Source organism: Solanum lycopersicum, chromosome 6, assembly GCF_036512215.1.
Source record: "Solanum lycopersicum chromosome 6, SLM_r2.1".
NCBI classification, from domain to species: domain Eukaryota; kingdom Viridiplantae; phylum Streptophyta; class Magnoliopsida; order Solanales; family Solanaceae; genus Solanum; species Solanum lycopersicum.
Window position 1 is genome coordinate 46,632,440 of NC_090805.1, and position 20,674 is coordinate 46,653,113.

General features: G+C 31.9%; 2 protein-coding genes across 2 annotated transcripts; one reads left to right on the plus strand and one right to left on the minus strand.

Moving 5' to 3' along the window:
* Window positions 1–92: 92 nt before the first annotated feature.
* Window positions 93–6,554, minus strand: LOC101253199 (diamine oxidase [copper-containing] 1, peroxisomal-like). The gene is made up of 12 exons (XM_010324237.4): window positions 6,136–6,554; window positions 4,861–4,970; window positions 4,409–4,714; window positions 3,406–3,518; window positions 2,980–3,310; window positions 2,680–2,895; window positions 2,365–2,601; window positions 1,771–1,956; window positions 1,504–1,644; window positions 971–1,239; window positions 691–772; window positions 93–464 (listed from the first exon to the last, which is right to left on the minus strand). The coding sequence occupies exons 1-12, from the start codon at window positions 6,329–6,331 to the stop codon at window positions 327–329; spliced, it is 2,325 nt and encodes a 774-aa protein (XP_010322539.1). The 5' UTR covers window positions 6,332–6,554; the 3' UTR covers window positions 93–326.
* Window positions 6,555–16,379: 9,825 nt separating this feature from the next.
* LOC109120481 (uncharacterized mitochondrial protein AtMg00810-like) lies at window positions 16,380–16,934 on the plus strand. Its single transcript, XM_019214320.1, has one exon. The coding sequence runs from the start codon at window positions 16,380–16,382 to the stop codon at window positions 16,932–16,934; it is 555 nt and encodes a 184-aa protein (XP_019069865.1).
* The last annotated feature ends 3,740 nt before the right edge of the window (window positions 16,935–20,674 follow it).

Genomic DNA, 20,674 nt, shown 5'->3' on the forward strand with positions numbered 1-20,674 from the left:
GTTCAGTTAGTCTGACTTTGATATCTCTTGTATTCACATACAATCAAAAGTTAAAAACACACCAAATTCAACAGCTATTATCAACACGCGTGTAGAAAAGTTGGTTGTGCATTGAATACGTAGAAATATTAGTTTTCCGAAATAAGAATGAGCAAGGTCAATGAACAGTACATGCTTTGCTAAAACATGTCATTTACAGTAGCAATATCCATGTGGAAGCACCAATTCTCAGGACTCTATTGAAAGAAAACAGAAATTGAAGTTTACGTTTTCTGTGTATGCGCAGCAGATAATACGGAAGGACTACTTTATGAACCAAAAATCCTTCAAAGCTTGGCAGTCAAACCAGTGGTAGTGGGCTTTGATTCACCATTTTCTGAAGCATCGCTGTCTTTGCTTTCTGAGTCACATCCCCGTGGTGGAGGTACATCTACAGCTGGAGAGCAGTTAAAGAATCCATGCGGCTGCACCAAACAGAATTAAGCATTACTTAAACTAGAGAGGAGTCATAAATCCATATTTCCAGCATTTTATTTGATTCATCAATCAGACATGTTTCAGTCCAGAATTAATTAGGGAGATCGGTCCGTCAATTTTCACAACTCTTTTAGATTTAACACAATACATAACCAGAAGCTAGATGATGACAAAGATACAAACATAAGCACATAACATCTGACACCGGAATACCTGAAGCATAAAGCCGATATGTTCAACGGGCATAACAGGCCAGTCCTCCAATCTAGGAACATGCGTGATTCCAAAAACATACCTGTGATAAACTATGTATAGATCAGAACATCAAGGAATAGGTAACTTCCCAAACACATATTTAAACAAAGGATTATCCTAGGAACATGAAGTTCCAGATCTGGAGTGTTACAAAAATTAAGCGTGGATAATTTTCAAAACAATTGAAGCCTGCACCTCCAATGTAATAAGATAATTTGAGGGTTGCCAAGAAACTAACCAGAGAACAATATCACTTTCTTCCAGAGAGCGATCTTCCTTGACCCAAGAAGCTAGTCCCTCGCCAACACGTGGATTTTGATTAGGGAACTCTCCCCCTGGAAAATCTTCTCCGGGTGCATATTGTGTAACCCACAGATTGTGCTTCAGAAATGCCGCTCTTCTCAAGAACTTAGCCTCAGGACCAGCCAATGGCAAACAGTTCTGACCAGGTACCAGCTTGTACCCTGTTAGCTGACCTGTTCTGTTGGATGTTCTTGTGTTCCTAACCTACAAATCAAATGTTCACAGTCAAATTGATGGCTCCAGCTCTAGGGAGAGGGAATGCTCGTAATAGAATTTTTCCATCCTAAAAAGGACACAACGATTGGTCATATGACCATGACAAAGGACTTTAGCTCTCTCAACAATCAGTAGTCATTTTTAAGGATCACATTCTACTATGAACATAATGTCTCAGCAGACTGTGCTAGGAAAGCAACATGAAATGATGTTTCTGTCAAAAGAAAGGAGGATACAGGTGAGGCTTCTTACAATCCAATGACGAGCAGATAAAGGATCACAGTCTCGCATTGCTTGCAATTCAGACCTAAGTTGTGTTTCTTCGGCATAGAATGCGTTATTGTGAACATTTTCCTTCCCAGGTTCTTCAACTTTGAGATTTACTTCAACAACCTGGAGAAATACTCAGAATAAAGAAGTTAAGAACTGGAAACTGGAGGTGAAATTACTTGGACATTTTTTGTTTGAAGACAGAAATTGCTTAACTTTCAGATGCACAAGAAAACTCGTTAAAAATACCTGATTGTGTGCTTCTCCTGGCTTACAATCAACTGCCATATTCATACGAGCAACAAAGAAGTGCTGATGAACAGGTGCATACAATCCTGGTGATATTGTGGTGCCATATTTTCGAGACTCTCCAGGTTGCAATGCTCCCAAACTGAGAATTCCTGTGAGTTTGACTTCTGCTTCAATTTTCCCATCCTGCAGCCACAAAGAGTATGTATCATTTCAAAATGGTCAGTAGAGCTAAACATAATAGATGAGAACAAATCAAGAAAGTTCTGGTGGATGGATGAAAACTTCTGCCACTCATCATTGTCTCTGGCTAAGCCCTCCAACTCTCCCCCACCCCCCACTCCCATAAAAGAAATAAAGATATAAAAGCACAAGCAAGTAGCCCAAATAACAGTGCCATTATTTGAATCTAGATTAATCAAGCAAATTGGATAAATAGATTCTCTTAGAAAGCATAAGAGAATCATACTTCTACTTGCTTTCTATTCTTTGAAATGGTCTAAATAAAATGTGATAACATTTAAATGTCACCTGATTTCTTTAGAACATGTAAACAAATGAACATTTCCTGATAAATGATTTTCTTATTCTTGCCTGGTAAAAGTGCCAGTAGAATCCATATTCATAATTGGCCACAGTGCAAATAAAAGAAACAGTCAGTCGTCTAGACCGTCTAACTTCAGCAAGGCCAGTTCTCCAATCCTGATGCTTCCAAAGCATCCCGTGATCTTCCTCATGCAAACATACACAATTTTTGATGGTTTCTACTCCTCCAGTAAAATTTGTAAAATTGGCATCAAAGTACTTTATGTATCCTAAACAATCGCATCCCTGCAGTGGTGTTTTAGTTATATTAGATTTACAGTTAAGAAGTCGAATGCACAACTAAACCATAGAATTGTCAATTACCCTCTTAAGTGAATGGGCATTCTTTCCAAGGCCATCTTCTCCTGCATCAAATGCATTTTTTCTGTAATGTGGATCATTTGGATCCCCATAGGGGACAACCATCTCCACAAAACTCAACCTATGGGCTATGGATCTTCGTCCCCTGCTACCATCAAGATATGCCACAGAGTGTATAACCAAACCCTCCCTAGGGGTGAAACCTACTCGGAAATTCCACTGTCATACATAAAGTGAAAGAACGGCCACATTAGTATACAGGCAGAATCCTTCATTGCATATGAGACTGGAAAAAGAATTTACCTTTTGCCATTGAACATAGTTCCCATCGACGCGAAAGCTTGGACCCTCTGGCTGAATAATTTGTAGGGGTTTCACATCACTTCGGTCAACCCCTCCTCTTGTCTCACCCGCAGTGTAATTCCTCAGTGGATCAGCTGGAAGTAAAGGTACAAGTTTGCGGTCTTCGAACTCTATCACCTGCATGATTTGCACATCAACAAGCACATGTATACCTTCAACTGGTCTTGCATATCCATTTTCCATTGGGCAGTAGCTCTCTGTTCTGCAGAATATTAGTGGTTTGGCAAGCCTGCGGCTAGGAGCATCAGCTTCACTGTGATAACCAACGCACCTGTAGAAAACATATTCAGGTAAAAATGCAATTATATTAAAAAAACAGTTCTTAAAGAAGAAGGAATGGGAAAATTCAAGAACATTTCAACTAACCAGGGGTCAACCATTACAAGGTCCATGTCATCAATACCCCTTCTCTTCATTGCTTCAATAAATGGAGGATAATTTTTAACCACAGATTCACAGTCAGCATACTCTTGTGCATCCTACAATCAGAATAAAGTTGAGATAATTTGTAAAAACGGATTACTGAAATCTACATAGATTACATATATACAACATAGAATTTGTAAATTTTAACATTCTTTTGGGTTAACTAAAGCAGAACATTTTATGCAAATTTTGTTCTCCTTTTGGTTAAGCTCTATGTTCCATATGACGGGAAAGAAAGCACAGTACATTAAGAAGAGAGAATATGTGAATTAATATATGAAAATAAAAATATACATAGGATAGGCAAATACAGGAATAGGTAAATGCATTACGAATAAAATATGATTAGCTCCCGTTATATATTGATTGAATCAATTGCTCAACTTGCATGTATAGACGCACTTGATTAGCTTCTGGAATCAGAATAGAATGTTCAATTGGCTCATATGGTCTCTCCCAATTGCCTAAAATCCTTTAGGCCAATACAAGAAAAGACAAATTCTACAGTTCTACTGACTATTTTGTTTTCATGTGCTGTTTAGAATCTCTAGGACATCAGTATCACAAGGCCACTTGATAGTACCACAACAACATATCCAATGTACTTGATATAAACTAAAGAAACAAAAATTAACACAAGGAAATTCAATTAAATGTTCCATTTGGATGGTGGAGGTATTCACTACATCATTTTTTTCTTAAATTACTTGGTGGATCTTGCCAACTGAACATTCTAAAGAATACCAAAAGATGACATCACAAATATGCTTGAAATTCATGTGTAATTATTAGAGCTTAGGGTGAAAGCATTTAGCTTGAAACATAAATAAGAACTTTGTATTGCTCTTACTTTGAGTCCCGCATCATTTCTTTGGTAACCTAATTGCATCTTCTGTTCATGTACTTCTAATCTTTTGAAGTTCTAAGCATGAGAAGTGCATACCATAGGTGGCTGAACATCTGGAATAACTTTTGATGAGATCACTTTTCCCCTGTGTTGTCCACCTCGAACAGCAGCATGTACTTCAGTTAGCCGAACAATCCATACGCTTGTCTCATTTGTTTTCTTATTGTAAACAATAAGTCTAGCATGCCTTGGAGGTAGTTTAGAAGGAACAAGAAGTCCTCCTTTGGTTCTGGGCATCAATGATGATTGGAAAGGTGGGTAGAAATAGGCATCTGCCAGTGCAACAAAAGTTTTATCTGGTTCCAACAGAACCACCTCAACAAACCGCATGCCATCTCTGACCTAAAATGTTTTTGCAAAAAGTTAGAAAGACACAAAAAGAGTTGGTGGAAATTTAGAGCAAAAGATGTCCTGTTGTTCAACTGATGGATTTTTTGGTTGTTCTACACAACAAATGGATGTAAAAGAGATGGTGATTATTTAAAAACCTCAGGCGTATCACCGGCAGCTCTAACGGTTGCCACAGCCACAGAGATCTCAGCAGCAGTTAAAGGGTCCAAAGGATGACAAGTATGAGCTCTATGCATGATTTGAATCCCTGCATAAACATGGAATCATCAAGCATTCAACATCTTACTAACTACTCCAATAACAATAACAAGATCCTTCCATTAGCATTTTCTTCTTATCTGTTCATGATATTTTCTGAAGTTACTTCATCTATATATGCGTTTTGCAACAAAAATAAGAAAATCGGTCACATCTGCACAAAACAGAGGACGGACATCGTAGATTGACAGTCCATATATATATAGTTCAATAAATGCACTAAAGTGGAACAAATGGATATACAAAATAGGTCTCATATAATTTGAAATTTAGGCATAGTTGATTGATTCATTTTCAATTTGATAGAATAACACTCTACGTCAATAATCTCAGGGTAAAATACAATACATATAAATACATAAATACATACATATATATACATAAATATATACATAAATACATACATATATATATATATATATATATATATATATATATATATATATATTGGACCATGCAATTGTACACTTAAACTGGCTAAGTTTCAAAAGTAGACCCAACTATTGACTAAACAAAACTTACTTCTCCAATACCAAAATCAACCCCGTGAGCACAAAAATCACATGAAATTTCTCGATAGCTATGATAAATAATTGAATATAAATGCAACGCAACCAACTCAGTGAATCGGTTACCGAGAAAATCATAAATCATAAACAGAAAAAGAAACTAATACATCTGAATGGTCATTTGCATTCGTAAACCTCACGGAAAATGCAGGGCAATCAACTCAGTGATGTGAAGCCGTTATCGAGAAATCATAAATCACAAACAGAAAAGAAACTAATGTATCTGAATCGCCATTTCCATCCGTAAACCTCAAGAAAAATGAAGCTCAATCAACTCTTTAAATCAGTTACCGAGAAAATCATAAATCAAAAACAGAAAAGAAGCTAATGCATCTGAATCGCCATTTCCATCTGTAAACCTCACAAAAAATGAAGCACAATCAACTTAATGAAGCGGTTATGCAGAATATCATAAATCACAAACAGAGAAAGCATCTGAATCGCCATTTCCATCCTAAAACCTCACGAAATTCATACATGCAAATAGTCAAACAACAAACAGATACAATACAATGCTATATACTCCGAATTCCTATCGTCAAAATTCAAATTACACACAAAACACTCGCATTAATGATTCATTACCTTTGCTAGACGCAGTTGCCGGTGTTTGTTCCTTCTGATTGTCGACGACAACGGAGTCAACAGCGGAATCGGAAACGGACACGGCAGTATTCTCACGACGGACAACAGAAACAGAGGTCGGAGGGATGAAAGAAGCAGCAGCAGCAGCAGTAGTATTAGTAGGAGTAGGAATCACGTTTTGTGAGGTTTCAGCCATTGCGACTACTACTTATACTGTGATGATCACGGTGTACTGAAGGTTTAATTATTCACGCGCTTCGACACTCAAAATCAGTGACTGATCGATCAGCAAATACTCTGTTGTGCTTTTTCTCGCCACTCTGCTTCTGCGAATAGTTTGTTACGTCTGTGCTATGGCACTATGCTCAGAGCTTAAAGTTTGTGACAGTTTATTTTGTTTAGATTTCCAAATTATTTAGGAGTGCTAATAATCTGAGAAAACAGTTATTTAAGCCTATCTATTCTCTATTTTTATGTATTATTTGACTTGGTATCATATTTTTAAAATATATAAATATAGAATTTGATATTTTTATAATATTATTTGACTTAGTATGATATAATTTAGATAATTATGATAACTTCATCGATTCTCCAGTAACTAAATATATGATTAATTAATAAGATTGTAAATTATTTATTTACTTTAAAATAAAATATTTTTAATTAAGTTTATTTGTTTGAATGGAGTAGAGAGATAAATATGTCTCACATGCATGTTATGTCATATTTCTTTGTTTGACTAGTGAAATTAAGGAGTTATAATCCCCACTTTAATTTTCTAATTTTCAAGTACCCAATTTTCAACTAAAGATTTATTTTTTAAAAAAATATTTGATCTTTATAATCAAACATCTATTATAGGTTTACATATGAATTGAGAGAATTTTTTTTTGTGTATACAACAATGTGCCTCTCATTATTTATTTTTTTGGATTGATAAGTTGAATTAATGAGTTGATCACATGTTATCATGAGGTAGAAAATGATTGAGTCAAATGTTAAGGGGAGAAAAATAAGAGAAATATGGCAAAGTCAAATATATATAAATCAAATAAATATAACATGGCAAAGTCAAATGTGAAACACATTTTTGTTACATAATTTCAACGAAAAAGGGTTTTGATATATTCTCTCAATTTTGTCACTTGGAGTTAATATACTCTTTATTATGAAAGTATCTTATATATGTCCTTATCGTTATATAAACGGCTCACATATACCCCTATTGTTACAAAATAGCTCACATATACCCTTCATTTAAAGAAGTTAAAAAAATTAGTTTAAATTATATTTAATACTTTTAATTTGTGTAAAAAATTGTTTAGGGGTATAAATGATTATTCGATCAAAGTTTAAGGTATATTTTAATTTTTTTTCATACATAAATTATTTTTTGACTTCTTTTATTATAATTATTTGAGTTTCTTATTTTTATTTTATTTTTTTCTTTCATTCCTTAGTTTAAAGGAAAAAAATTAAACTATTTTTTTTGTCTATATTGTAATTTGATTTTTGTACTAGAGGAAAAAAATTTGGTCATCTACAATAAGTTTTACAAGTATATTAGTGAAACATAAATAAATTTGATTATCAAAATAATAATTCTAAATTAGTCATTGAAATACAAAAAAGTCAAAATAAAATAAAATATGTTTGACGAGGATTAAATTTACTCATAAAGAATTATGATTTTTAGAAAAAAATAATAAAAAGTTAGATTATTTTTTTTTTTCATTTCCGTTAGAGGAAAAGGATATATGTAAGTCATTTGTTTATAAGTAGGGATATATATGAGTCATTTTCATAACAAGGGATATATCAACTCTAAATGACAAAGTTGAGGAGTATATGATGTCCTTTTTCCTAATTTCTATTTTGATTAGCTTTTTGGGAAGTTTTTTTTGTTTTGTTTTTTTGACCTAGCACCGATTTCACCAAGTTAGGCACATTAGGTGTACAGACAAATTGGTTATTTATCTTGTTTTAGAGCTAACTAAAATGTTTTTAATATTGATTTTTGTCTAAAGTTGTAACTTTGATAAGGCCAAAAGTATATTGTATATATCCCCTATTCTTTTTACTCTCTTCATTTATATTTACTTATATTCAGTATATATACTAAGAATAATTATTCAAAGTTTATTTATTCAGCTTAGTTAACTAGTATAGTTTCGAACTATATCATTACACAATTATAACATTGTATATATAGGTTCGTGTGAGATACAACCACCATATTTATTTATTTACTAGATATCAGATGTCCGCGCTAATGCAGATTCAACGTATGTTAGTTTCTTTTTTAATTTATATGACATAAATGATATTTAAAAAAGTGAATTAAATTTTTTATATGTATTTTTTTAAAAAATATTTTAAATTATTAATTTATGTACGTTTTGTGTCATTTTTAAATAATATACGTTATTGTATTTATTTTATTTTATATGATACTGATTTTAGGAAAGTCAATAAAATTTCTAATATGATACCCACATATTAAAAAATATATATATGAGAGCCCATTTTAATAATAATAATAATAATAATAATATATATATATATATATATATATATATATATATATATATATATATATTATTTTTTCATTTTAAAAATATTTTGAATCCATCCTTTTCGATTTATATAAATTTACTTTTTTATTTTGTTTCAAAAAAGAAAATGACTTCTGAATTTTAATTTTTTTTATAAAGCATATTTAAGATCACAAAATTAAAAAATATTTCAATACACAAAAGTTAAATATAAATATAAATTTTAATTTTAATTTTGATTGATTCCACCTAATATTATATTTGATATATTATTATTAAGAGCTAAGCATAATCATTATTTATTTACTTTCATATAATAAATAGATATCGCAATAACTCTTTAAAAAATAAAGAAATAACAAAAATAAGGTAATAGTAATAATAATCACTAAAGATGTTTCTAGAACGAGTCTGGAGCCTAACTTTTGTTAACATTTTTCATCCTTTAGGCTCCGAATTCTTTTTAGAACTATTCAATTTTCTTGTTATCATTCATGGTAGAATTTTTGCTTGCATTAAATTACATTTTTACCTTCGATCTTCATTCACTTTATATATAAAAAGATGTTTCTCCAATTATTTATTTTTGATAGATTTTTGTTAAAATGAAACTATATTTTATTCTAAGTCGACTTTAATATAAAATATCATCCTATTCATTTTTATTTGTCAAGTTACTTTTTAACATATTTTTCTTTAATTCCAATCTAATATATATTATCCACTTTATCACACTTATTTATTTTCAAGTATATTATTAGAGTTAAAATTAAGATGAAAATTTAATTCATGATAAATTTTTATACAAAAAATAGGCATTTTTTATAAGCATAATGAATAGAAAAAAATATCAAGAATGAATTTAAAAATAGTAAAATAAAGTAGTAATAAAATAGATATCACAATAACTCAAAAAGAAAAGAAAGTGAAGCAATAACAAAATAAGTTAATGATAATAACAATAACTTAAGATATTTCTAAAACTATTTAATTTTTTTATTATCATTTTTAATATATTTTTATAAACGTAAAATTACATTTTATCCTTAATCATTGTTCACTTTATATATAAAAAATATTTCTAGAATTATTAATTATCTTTCTTAATAAATTTTTGTTAATATAAATTTACCCTTAATAGTGCTCCCACTTCACACTTTATATAATAGAAATTATTAAAAAAAAAGTGATATACGTAGTGGACAAATTGCTGGATATAATTGCCAGCTGTTTTTGTTTGCTTATTTGATTATAAAGAATTTACATTTATTTAGTGTTTTAGTAATGGTCACTATAAAAAAAATAATTTTAACGGTATTAAATATTAATATTAATAAAGAGTGTTAAAGTCTTTATTGGCATTAGTTAAATGTCATTAGAATTAATGTCATATAAAGACTTTAGGGACATATACAAAAAGTGTTAGTTATTTAACAATAATTAAAAATTAATTACCGTTAATAATCATTTTTGATGTAGTAGGTGAACAACTAGATCAATTCATAGGCTAAGAATAATGAGAAATAATATGATCTCAATACAGTTCTCAATTCATAGGCTAAGAATAATGAGAAATTGAGAATTGTATTGAGATCATATTATTATTATTATTATAGTTATTATCACTGACTTAACTCCTTAAGAAACTACTTAAATTAATTTAACCATAACTAACTATAATTAACTATGTTACAAGATATAACTAACTTTTTTATTTCATTATTCACCGTAACCAACTCTAAACTCCTACGGGTCATAACAACATTATAATTGTTGATGTTGCATTTTTAATTTTAGAGAAATTACTAATTAGTTGTCATTAATAAATTAAAACTTAGGAGAAAATTTCAGATAATTTTCAAATTATTCCGAATTAGTTCTACACAACATTAGATAAATTAAAAGGCACCGAACGAACATTTTCTTCAAAATTATCTAAAATTGTGATGGACATAGCATGGTTACCACTAGCTAGCAATATCCATGCCTTTGAATGTAAATAAAGTTTAATATTTGTATTAATCATAAACAAATGCTAGTTTCACATTCAAATATTAATTTTAAAATAATAATTTAATATGATTATAATTTTTTTTATGTTTTAGAATAGTAAGACATCAATTTATTTAAAATAATGCTTCATATCCATTTCATTTGGCTCATATTTTATAGTATAGAGTGGTTGATTCTCGGCTTAACTACTCATATTTTAACGTGAACCCATTTTTGTTCACTCCTTTTATATTATACAATTATATTATTATGATATTCTAATTATTATTTTTGTCCTCACATGTTTAATCCTATTCGTTTTATTCTATTTATTAATAATCACTTCATACTTAAATACTTTATATCATTCTCAATGTCTAATTAATTAATTAATACTACCAACATTCTTACATCACCAATATATATAGTAATGATAATTAATATAATATAAATGAATCACCTGGTGCCAATAGTCCATGACACACCAAGATTCCCTTGTCTTTACAAATTGAGATTATTTAGCAATATTCTTGTCATTTACTTGATAAATTTATTAAGAAAATAATTATTCATATGAATATTTATCTTATTATTCCTACTAATAAATGTTTAGTACTGAATCTTGAAAAATGATAGGTAGAATATTATATAATGCAAGGATAAAATATAAAGAATTTTTTTTTTATCTCTTCTTATTATGTTAAAGGAGACGAGTAAATGAAAAAGTATCTGACTGACGCTTTAATTTGAAAGTTAATATAATATCGTCTAAAAGTGTGGTTTAGTAATTAATAACACACATTGAGGATAATGAGGTCTCAGAGTTTAATTTTCAGCAAACGCAAAAATACATAAGTGATTTTTTTTAAATATGCGTCTAAGTTTATCCTCTACCAAATCGCTCTTCCTTTTTTAAGTGCAAGGACAATGGAGGATTACGTGCTTTAATCTGTCTGATTAATCTTTTGTTTAATTTTTTTTCCATGCAGTATATTCTTGAATCATTCTGATTATTATACAAAATGTTAAGAATTTTAATTATAATTTGTTCAACAACCATAGATTAGCACCATATCTTATTGATCCACCTCCCTTGATTAATGAAATAATTAGAGTGACCATTATGGGATATCTATGACACGATCGAATGTCACCAAATCCAATAATTAAAAGATACTTAATATATATAATCACATTTCTTGTTTATTTCTTTGTTCTTTTTGGTATTTGTTTTAGGAAAGCTACTAGCTAGGTTAACTGGTTAAGTACTAATTGTGTTGCTAAAAGATTTAGGAGGTGTGTGGTATAGATTAACTAAATTTTTTTTAGAAGATAGGTTTCACTTTTCTTATATATAGTTGGTTAATTTTTTTTTAAAATATTTTTTTATTAAAAAATATTTTTTTTAAATAATAAAAAAAATGACCTTTTATTGAAAAAAAAAATATATTGTAACATTTCACTCTTCTCCATCCTCGCACCCCACTTTCATAGCCTCCATGTCCACATTCACATACATCTCCAAACATATATGTAAATTGAATATGTTATTTTTGAGTTCGTTTTCGCATTCATTTAGTAATGCTACTGTTAAAGAATGACAAAAGTCTCACATCGGTAATTAATGAGATGAGTGGACTATTTATAAGGCTTGGGCAATCCTCCTCCCTTTGAGCTAGCTTTTGAGATTTGAGTTAGGCCTAAGACCTAATTTCACACCTACTTTCACTTTTACTTGTATATCTACTAAAATATAAATATTTATTTTTATTTATTCAGTTTAAAAAATTAAAAAATAGTTCATCGCTTAGTTCATAAGTTACCTTTATTATCAACTATAATCTTTTTCAAATATTTCCTAAGCCATTGAATCTATTATATTCAAAAATAATAATATAGTAAAAAATTATCATTTTATTTATTACTCCTCCTGATTAAGAGACGTATCTGTTAAATAAAAAGATATTTTCCATTAATTAGTTAGTTGTATCTTGTTAGTTATATTGTTAGAGAGGTAGTTAGAGTTTGTTAGAGTTGTTAATGAAATGTATAAATATAATATGTACAGATTGTTGAATACAAGTTGAATATACACAAACATTATATTTCCTCTCTTCTCTTCTCTTCTCTCATCTTGAAGGTCCTCACATGGTGAAGATCAAGGATCTTAACATGGTATCAGAGCTTGAGTAATTGATCTCATATTCTTTCGATCTTCTCTGCTTCTGGTTCACGTTTCATCTCTTTTCTTTACTGTTTCTGTTTTCTCCTGTTCGACACCTCAACAATGGTGAATGCTAGCTCACCTGCAGATCTGGAAATTGGAGTTGGAGTTGTACCTACTATGGTAACAATCGATCAACATCATCCTTTGTTTCTTAAGCCCAATGATACGCCAGGTAGTTCCTTAATTTCGATTAAACTAACAGGCCCTGAGAATTATGCATTATGGAGTAGTTCAATGCGAATTAATCTGTTAGGTAAAAGCAAGTTAGGATTTGTGGATGGTCGATATCCTAAGGAGAAATATTATGCTTCTCTTCATGATTTGTTGGGAAAATGTAATGCTATAGTCCTTTCATTGATTATGAACTCTGTATGTACTGAATTACTTAGTGGAATTGTATATGCTACAAGTGCATATAAGGTGTGGACTGATCTACAAGAACGATTTGACAAGGTTAATGGATCTCGAGTCTTCTTCCTTCATTCACAAATTTCTACTCTTAACCAAGGAATTTCTTCTGTTTCAACCTATTTCTCAAAACTAAGGGAACTATGGGCAGAATTTGATGCATTGATGCCATGTCCTGGATGTAATTGTGCTGAGTCTAGGAAATATGTGGAACACTTTGAGTATCAACGCCTTCTTCAATTTCTTATGGGTTTAAATGAGTCTTACTCACAGTCTATAAATCACATCATGATGATGCTTCCTACTCCATCGATTAATAAGGCATATGCCATGATCATTTCTGAGGAAAGTAGAAGATCTCTGGGTTCTTCTTCTTACAGCTCTGAAATTGCTGAAGGGACAACCTTGTTTAGTAGTAAAAGCAACTCCAGTGTACGCACTAATCATCAGGGGAATAATTCCTCTTACAAGGGCAGAAGCAGAAGGAGTGATCTCTACTGTGATCATTGTCATCTCACAGGTCATACAAAAGCAGTTTGTTACAAGTTAATTGGATATCCTCCAGATTATAAATTCAAGAAGAAAACAGGGTCATATATCAAAGACGATGAAACTAGTAAGGGCAATCCTAATCCTAGTGATATTGGAAATCAGTTTGGGGGTCAATCTGCCAATTTTGCAGGATCTTCTCACATGTCTAAAGGTTCTACTGATGCATTTGGTGTTATTCCTCAATTTACTGAGCAACAATACAAACAGATCTTAACCATGCTTGATTCAGAAAAGTCTGAAGCTGATCATGTAGCCTCGACAACAGGTATGATCCCTCATAGGCTCATACTACTATCACTTCAGATGATGTTAAGTGGATAGTGGATTCTGGTGCTTGTAGTCATATGGTTAGTTCTGTTGAGCTGTTATCCCACACTACAACAGTAAACAAGAATGGTCTAGGCAAAGTTTATTTGCCTACTAGTAATGTAGTCAATGTAACTCACACAGGATCATCTTGTCTCTTTCCTGGTCAAGAGATAACCAATGTCATGCATATTCCTGAGTTCAAATACAATTTGTTGTCTGTTTCTCAACTGACAAAGGAGCTTCAGTGTGCTGTATTATTCTATCCTGATTTTCGTATTCTTCAGGATCTCTCAAGTGGCAAGGTGAAGGGGATTGGTAAAGAAGAAAATGGCTTGTATGTGTTCCAATCAGGTCATAAGAAAGCATTTACAGCAAATGTTGCTGCTGCAGCTACTAATGTTTGTTCTTCATCACTTGGAGTGTCTTCTGATAGCTATAGTATGAGTATGAATCTTTGGCACAAGAGGTTGGGTTACACCTCTTCTGTTACTATAAGCCAGTTGTTTGGTCCTACTTCTACACATTGGGACAAATGTATCAAGAGTTGTAATGTGTGTCCTTTAGCAAAACAAACTAGACTGTCTTTTCCATTAAGCACTACTACATCTGAGTGTTGTTTTCAATTTGTTCATGGTGATGTATGGGGTCCTTATAGAGTTCCTACTCATAATGGAAAAAAATACTTTCTTACACTTGTTGATGACTATTCTCGATATACTTGGTTGTTTCTACTACCTTCTAAAGCTGATGTTGTTGTTGTGATTAAGGAATTTCTGCTTATGGTTCAGACTATTTATTCTTCTGTAGTGAAGTGTCTTAGGACTGATAATGGGTGTGAGTTCTTTAACTCACAAATGAATGGATTGCTAAAGTCTTTTGGTACTGTTCATCAAAGTTCTTGCTCTTACAGTCCACAACAAAATGGAGTGGCAGAGAGGAAATATAGACACATTTTAGAAGTAGCAAGAACTATCAGATTTCAGGTTGGTGTACCATTGAAATTTTGGGGTTATTATGTGACCACTGCAGTATATATAATTAATAGACTGCCTTCTGCAATCATTCAAGATAAATCTCCTTTTGCGAGACTTCATAGACACTCACCTTCTCTAGCTCACATGAAAGTATTTGGCTGTTTGGGGTATGTAACTCAGGTGAGAAAGGTGGACAAATTTTCTCCAAGGGCTATTCCTGCAGTATTTCTTGGTTACTCGGTGTCAAAAAAGGGCTATACTATGTATGATTTGGAGTCCAAAGTATTTTTGACAAGTAGCGATGTCTTATTTCAGGAAGATTCTTTTCCTTTCAAGACAACTTCCATTTCTCCTTCTCATTTGTTTTCCCCGAAGGAAGATGAACTGCAGCCATCCTATATAGAGAATAATGCTTAGTCATCCTTCAATGTTCCTGCTCCTTCCTCTTCTGCATATGTTCCTTCTATGGATATTACTTCAATAGGTGATGCTTCTGTTTCTGAATCTTCAGCACTACAATCTCCAGCAGTACCTGTTAGTAGAAAATCTTCTAGGACTACTAAGCCTCCTATTTGGATGCATGACTATGTCCCACAAGCAAAGGAAGTGTAAATTGTTGTTATCCAGTATCTGATGTGGTTAGTTTTGATCACTTATCACCTGTGTTTAGGGCTGCTTTAGCATCTTATTCTGTCATCAAAGAACCTACTTCTTATACTGAGGCTATTAAAGATCCAAATTGGGTTGCTGCTATGCAATTTGAAATTCAAGCATTACAAGATAATAACACTTGGAGTTTAGTTGAACTACCAGCTGGAAAGAAACCTATTGGGTGTAAATGGGTGTTCAAAGTTAAATACACATCTTCTGGAGCTGTGGAAAGGTACAAGGCTCGACTTGTAGCAAAGAGTTATTGCCAACAAGAGGGGTTAGATTACACTGAGACCTTCTCTCCAATTGCTAAGATGGTTACTGTCAGGTCAGTTGTGGCTGTGGCAGCAGCTAAATATTGGTCTATTTTTCAAATGGATGTTCATAATGCTTTTCTTCAAGGAGATTTAGTGGAGGAAGTGTATTTGGAGGTTTCTTCTGGTTTTGGTAGCCAGGAGGGGAAGCATGTTATCTGCAAATTACATAAGTCTCTTTATGGACTCAAACAGGCACCTAGGCAATGGAATAAGCTTTCTTGGAATTGAATTTGTGAGATCACAAAAGGGAATAGTGATGAGCCAAAGGAAGTATGTATTGGAACTAATTAGTGAGTTGGGATTGAGTGGCACTAAACCAGTTAACACACCTTTGGAGACGAATCTAAAACTTACATCAGTTGACTATGATGATTTTATAACTAAGGAAGCAGGTTCTACAAATGAAGATATATTACTTGTTGATCCTACTCAATATCAACGGCTAGTAGGAAAGTTATTATATCTTACTATGACTAGAGTTGACATTGCACATGTAGTGCAAGTGCTAAGTCAATTCATGCACAGTCCCAAACAATCTCACATGAATGTTGCCTTAAGAGTAGTGAAATATATAAAAAATGCTCCAGGTCTTGGTCTTCTAATGCCCTCAGATAGTTCTGGAAAATTTGTAGCATATTGTGACTCTGACTGGGGTGGTTGTTTACAGACTAGGAGGTCTGTCACAGGATACTTAGTGAAGTTTGGCAATGCTATAGTGTCTTGGAAGTCAAAGAAACAAGAAACAGTAGCTAGAAGCTCTGCTGAAGCAGAGTTTAGAAGCATGGCTTCTGTTGTGGCTGAAGTAACTTGATTGATTGGTTTGTATAAAGAGTTGGGAATCAGTATTGAGGTTCCAATTTGTCTCTATTGTGATAGCAAAGCTGCTATTCAGATTGCAGCAAATCCCATTTTTCATGAAAGAACTAAGCACATTGACATTGATTGTCATTTTGTGAGAGACAAGATTATACAAGGTATTATCAAAACTCATTATGTTTCTACTAAGGAACAGCAGGCTGATCTATTAACCAAGAGTCTTGGCAGGCAACAACATGAACACTTAATGACCAAACTGTGCTTGAAGGATTTATTCAAATCATCAATTTGAGGGAGGATGTTAAATAAAAAGATATTTTCCATTAATTAGTTAGTTGTATCTTGTTAGTTATATTGTTAGAGAGGTAGTTAGAGTTTGTTAGAGTTGTTAATGAAATGTATAAATACAATATGTACAGATTGTTGAATACAAGTTGAATATACACAAACATTATATTTCCTCTCTTCTCTTCTCTTCTCTTCTCTTCTCTCATCTTGAAGGTCCTCACATGGTGAAGATCAAGGATCTTAACAGTGTCAAGTTAATATTATTGACGAAATAAAAAATAGTAAATAGTCAGGGGGTATATAAGCTATATGGATCTTTTATAGGTAAGTGCTCATTCATTTCAATCTTTGGTGATAGGTGATCGCCCAATATTGATATCATATATGATTAGGACAACCACATTTACAACCTATATCACCAACTCTCCCACTAAATAGGCCATTATATTTTGGCTTAACATAGTAGTAATTATATTAAGTTTGTCTAGTCTAATAGTTATGATTAAGACCTTGAATTTTATTATTGTTTTCCTCATTTTGTTTAATTTGTGGAAATTTTTGTATTCAAGAATTGTTTTAAATACAATTAACTTAAAAGTTTAGACGTAATTTATTTATTCTTCCTATAAAATGTAAAAGTATGTATCTGTTTTGTCACTACATGGACGTCCATAAGCCATGAGAGAGTAAAAGTGGTTGAACACAAGTCTTTCTGGTTAAGTTAAATTTTAAATTTTAAACATCACAATTTTAAATTCGTTACCCTCCACCGAATGAAGAGTTATAAACTAATAAAATCAATTATGGATCAATCCGTTTAACGAGGGATAAATTTGATAAAATTAATAAAAGAAAGATTATAACTTCATTTTAACGACAAAGATAAAATTTAAATAATAGATCAAAGTTGAAGGATATTTTTGACCCTCTTTCCCTTTATTTCTTCTTCCTATAAAATAAAGGCGTTATCAGTTTTCCTTTAATGAGTATCCGGTTTGTCACTTCATGGACGTCCATAAGCCATGAGACAATGAGTGGTTGAACGCAGTGTCTCTCTAGTTAAGTTAGATTTTAGTCTTTTCGACTTAACACATATGTCATTTAATTTGATCTAAATAAAATCAAATAAATAAAAAAACATGCATCCTCCTAAGCTACTTACTCAAATCATTGATGATACAGAAATGGGGCTGCATTTGGAAAATTAATATTAAATTAAGTCGATACAAGAATATATCGTAATGGTATCATATAGAAAATTAATAAATAATAAAGTTTTGTTTAATTGTTTTTCTTTTTGCATCTTTAACATATTAATTCTGTTAACATGACTTTCTTATTTGTAGCACACTTTTTATATATTTTACTCATGTCAAGAACCTCTTTTGCGTACCATACACACAGTGCACTTGAAATGGTGCTATTTCTTTTATATTATTATCCTCTCCAAAAAAAATGTCACTTGCTTGGCTCAGGAAGAAGAATAGAATGTGTATAGTTAAATAATAAAAGTATACTCTTAGATAAAATGGTCACACACCTCAATCAAAAGTTTCTCAAATGAAGAGTTATAAACTAATACAACACCATAAATAACCACTAGCAAAAAAAAAAAGGAGGGGAAAGTCAAATATTTGAGAGAATGGGTAAATGCATTAAGGTTATTTGGGAGAATGGAGTCGGGTTATTGAGGTTTAAATAAGGAATATAATTTATTTTTTTTTTTAAAATGAGATCAATTTGGGTCAATCCATCTAATGAGGGGTAAATTTGGTGAAATTAATAAAAGAAAGGATAAAATTAACTTCATTTTAATGATGAGGGTAAAATTTAAAAAAATAAATCAAAGTTAGAAGGATATTTTTGTCCCTCTTTCCCTTTATTTGTTCTTCCTATAATATAAAGGCGTCATCAGTTTTCCTTTAATGAGTATCCGGTTTGTCACTTCATGGACGTCCATAAGCCATGAGACAACGAGTGGTTGAACACAATGTCACTGTAGTTAAGTTAGATTTTAGACCTTCCCACTTTAACACATAAATATGTTATTTAGTTTGATCTGAATAAAATCGAATAAATAAATATATGCACTTACTCAAATCATAGATGATACAGAAATGGGGCTGCATTTGGAAAATTAATATAAAATTAAGTCGATACCTTCAACTCGGTGCACAAGAATATATCGTAATGGTATCATATAAAAAATTAATAAATAATCAAGTTTTGTTTAATTGTTTTACTTTTTGCATCTTTAACATATTAATTCTGTTAACATGACTTCCTTATTTGTTGCACACTTTTTTATATATTTTACTCATGTCGAGAACCTCTTTTGCTTACCCCACACACATTGCACTTGAAATGGTGCTATTTCTTTCCTTATCACAAAATAAGTCATCCTTTTCGACTTACAGCCATGAGCTAACACTTTTAAAATGGCAATCCAAACAGGCTCTTGCCAGTCAACAACGACGAATTGGTCGATGAAAGTTAGAAACATGGCAAGTTAAATTCACCAATATACATAATTCACGCAAGTAAAACGTCACTGATATAGAAATCCCCGATAGACGAAACATACGAGAGATCAAAGGGAGTATAGTACAGAGGTAGAAGAAATGTAACAATAAGTAAACAAGCACATCCAAGTCCTCCCATTGCTAAACTTCATTCATGTATAGAGGATTTTGCAGAAGAACAGAGATCCAAGGTGAACAACAGATCAAACTATGAGAGGAAAAAGTCTGGGGGAAAACGAGAAGACCAAAATCCATATATAAGATCATGAAAACCTGAAAGTTTCGACCCAATCCAAAAGTAAACAAACTGAAGGGGACGGGCAGACGCTTTACGTTGCACACAATCCTCATCGATTTTCGCATCAAATGAACAACATTCTTTTGCTAATCAACTGGAAAACAAGTAATCCACTACATCCTTCTCTTATCTTCTTCATGGCCAAACTCTCTTTCCTTTCACTCTCAAAACATCCTAGAAACTTCACACACAACCATTACAGATATGGCTTGGACACAACATCCTAGTTTTAAACTTTCTACAACCTCTATGTTTTACAGCAATAGATGCAAAACTCATTCTTATCAAAACAAAGAACCACAAAAAAAAGGAATCCCACTCAACCCAACACTACTCGCTCTAGTTGATTCTATCCCCATAACTTGTCACTCCATAAAAGATAACTAGTTCCAATTACTACTACAAATGGGGAGCAAGAAATGTCTATACAATGTCTATTTGATTTTAGTTGCAAATACTAAACTAAATAATTACTCAATTCAGACATCATAATAATATATGATACCAAAAGTTCTATACAACAAATTACTTGTGAATGTCTAATTGACAAAAGACAATGCAAGAGAATCACATTTGAATAGGCTAGTCTAATTAGTTCATAACAATCGAATCTATATCAGAACGACA

What these genes read in the sequence shown, in the direction of transcription:
- LOC101253199 (XM_010324237.4), bottom strand. Translation starts at nt 6,331, where the DNA reads ATGGCTGAAACCTCACAAAACGTGATTCCTACTCCTACTAATACTACT. An exon ending in ATGCCCATTCACTTAAGAGG is followed by an intron (nt 2,602 to 2,679) that starts GTAATTGACAAT and finishes ACACCACTGCAG; the next exon opens with GGATGCGATTGTTTAGGATA. An exon ending in TATCTGCTCGTCATTGGATT is followed by an intron (nt 1,240 to 1,503) that starts GTAAGAAGCCTC and finishes TTTGATTTGTAG; the next exon opens with GTTAGGAACACAAGAACATC.
- LOC109120481 (XM_019214320.1), top strand. Translation starts at nt 16,380, where the DNA reads ATGAGCCAAAGGAAGTATGTATTGGAACTAATTAGTGAGTTGGGATTG.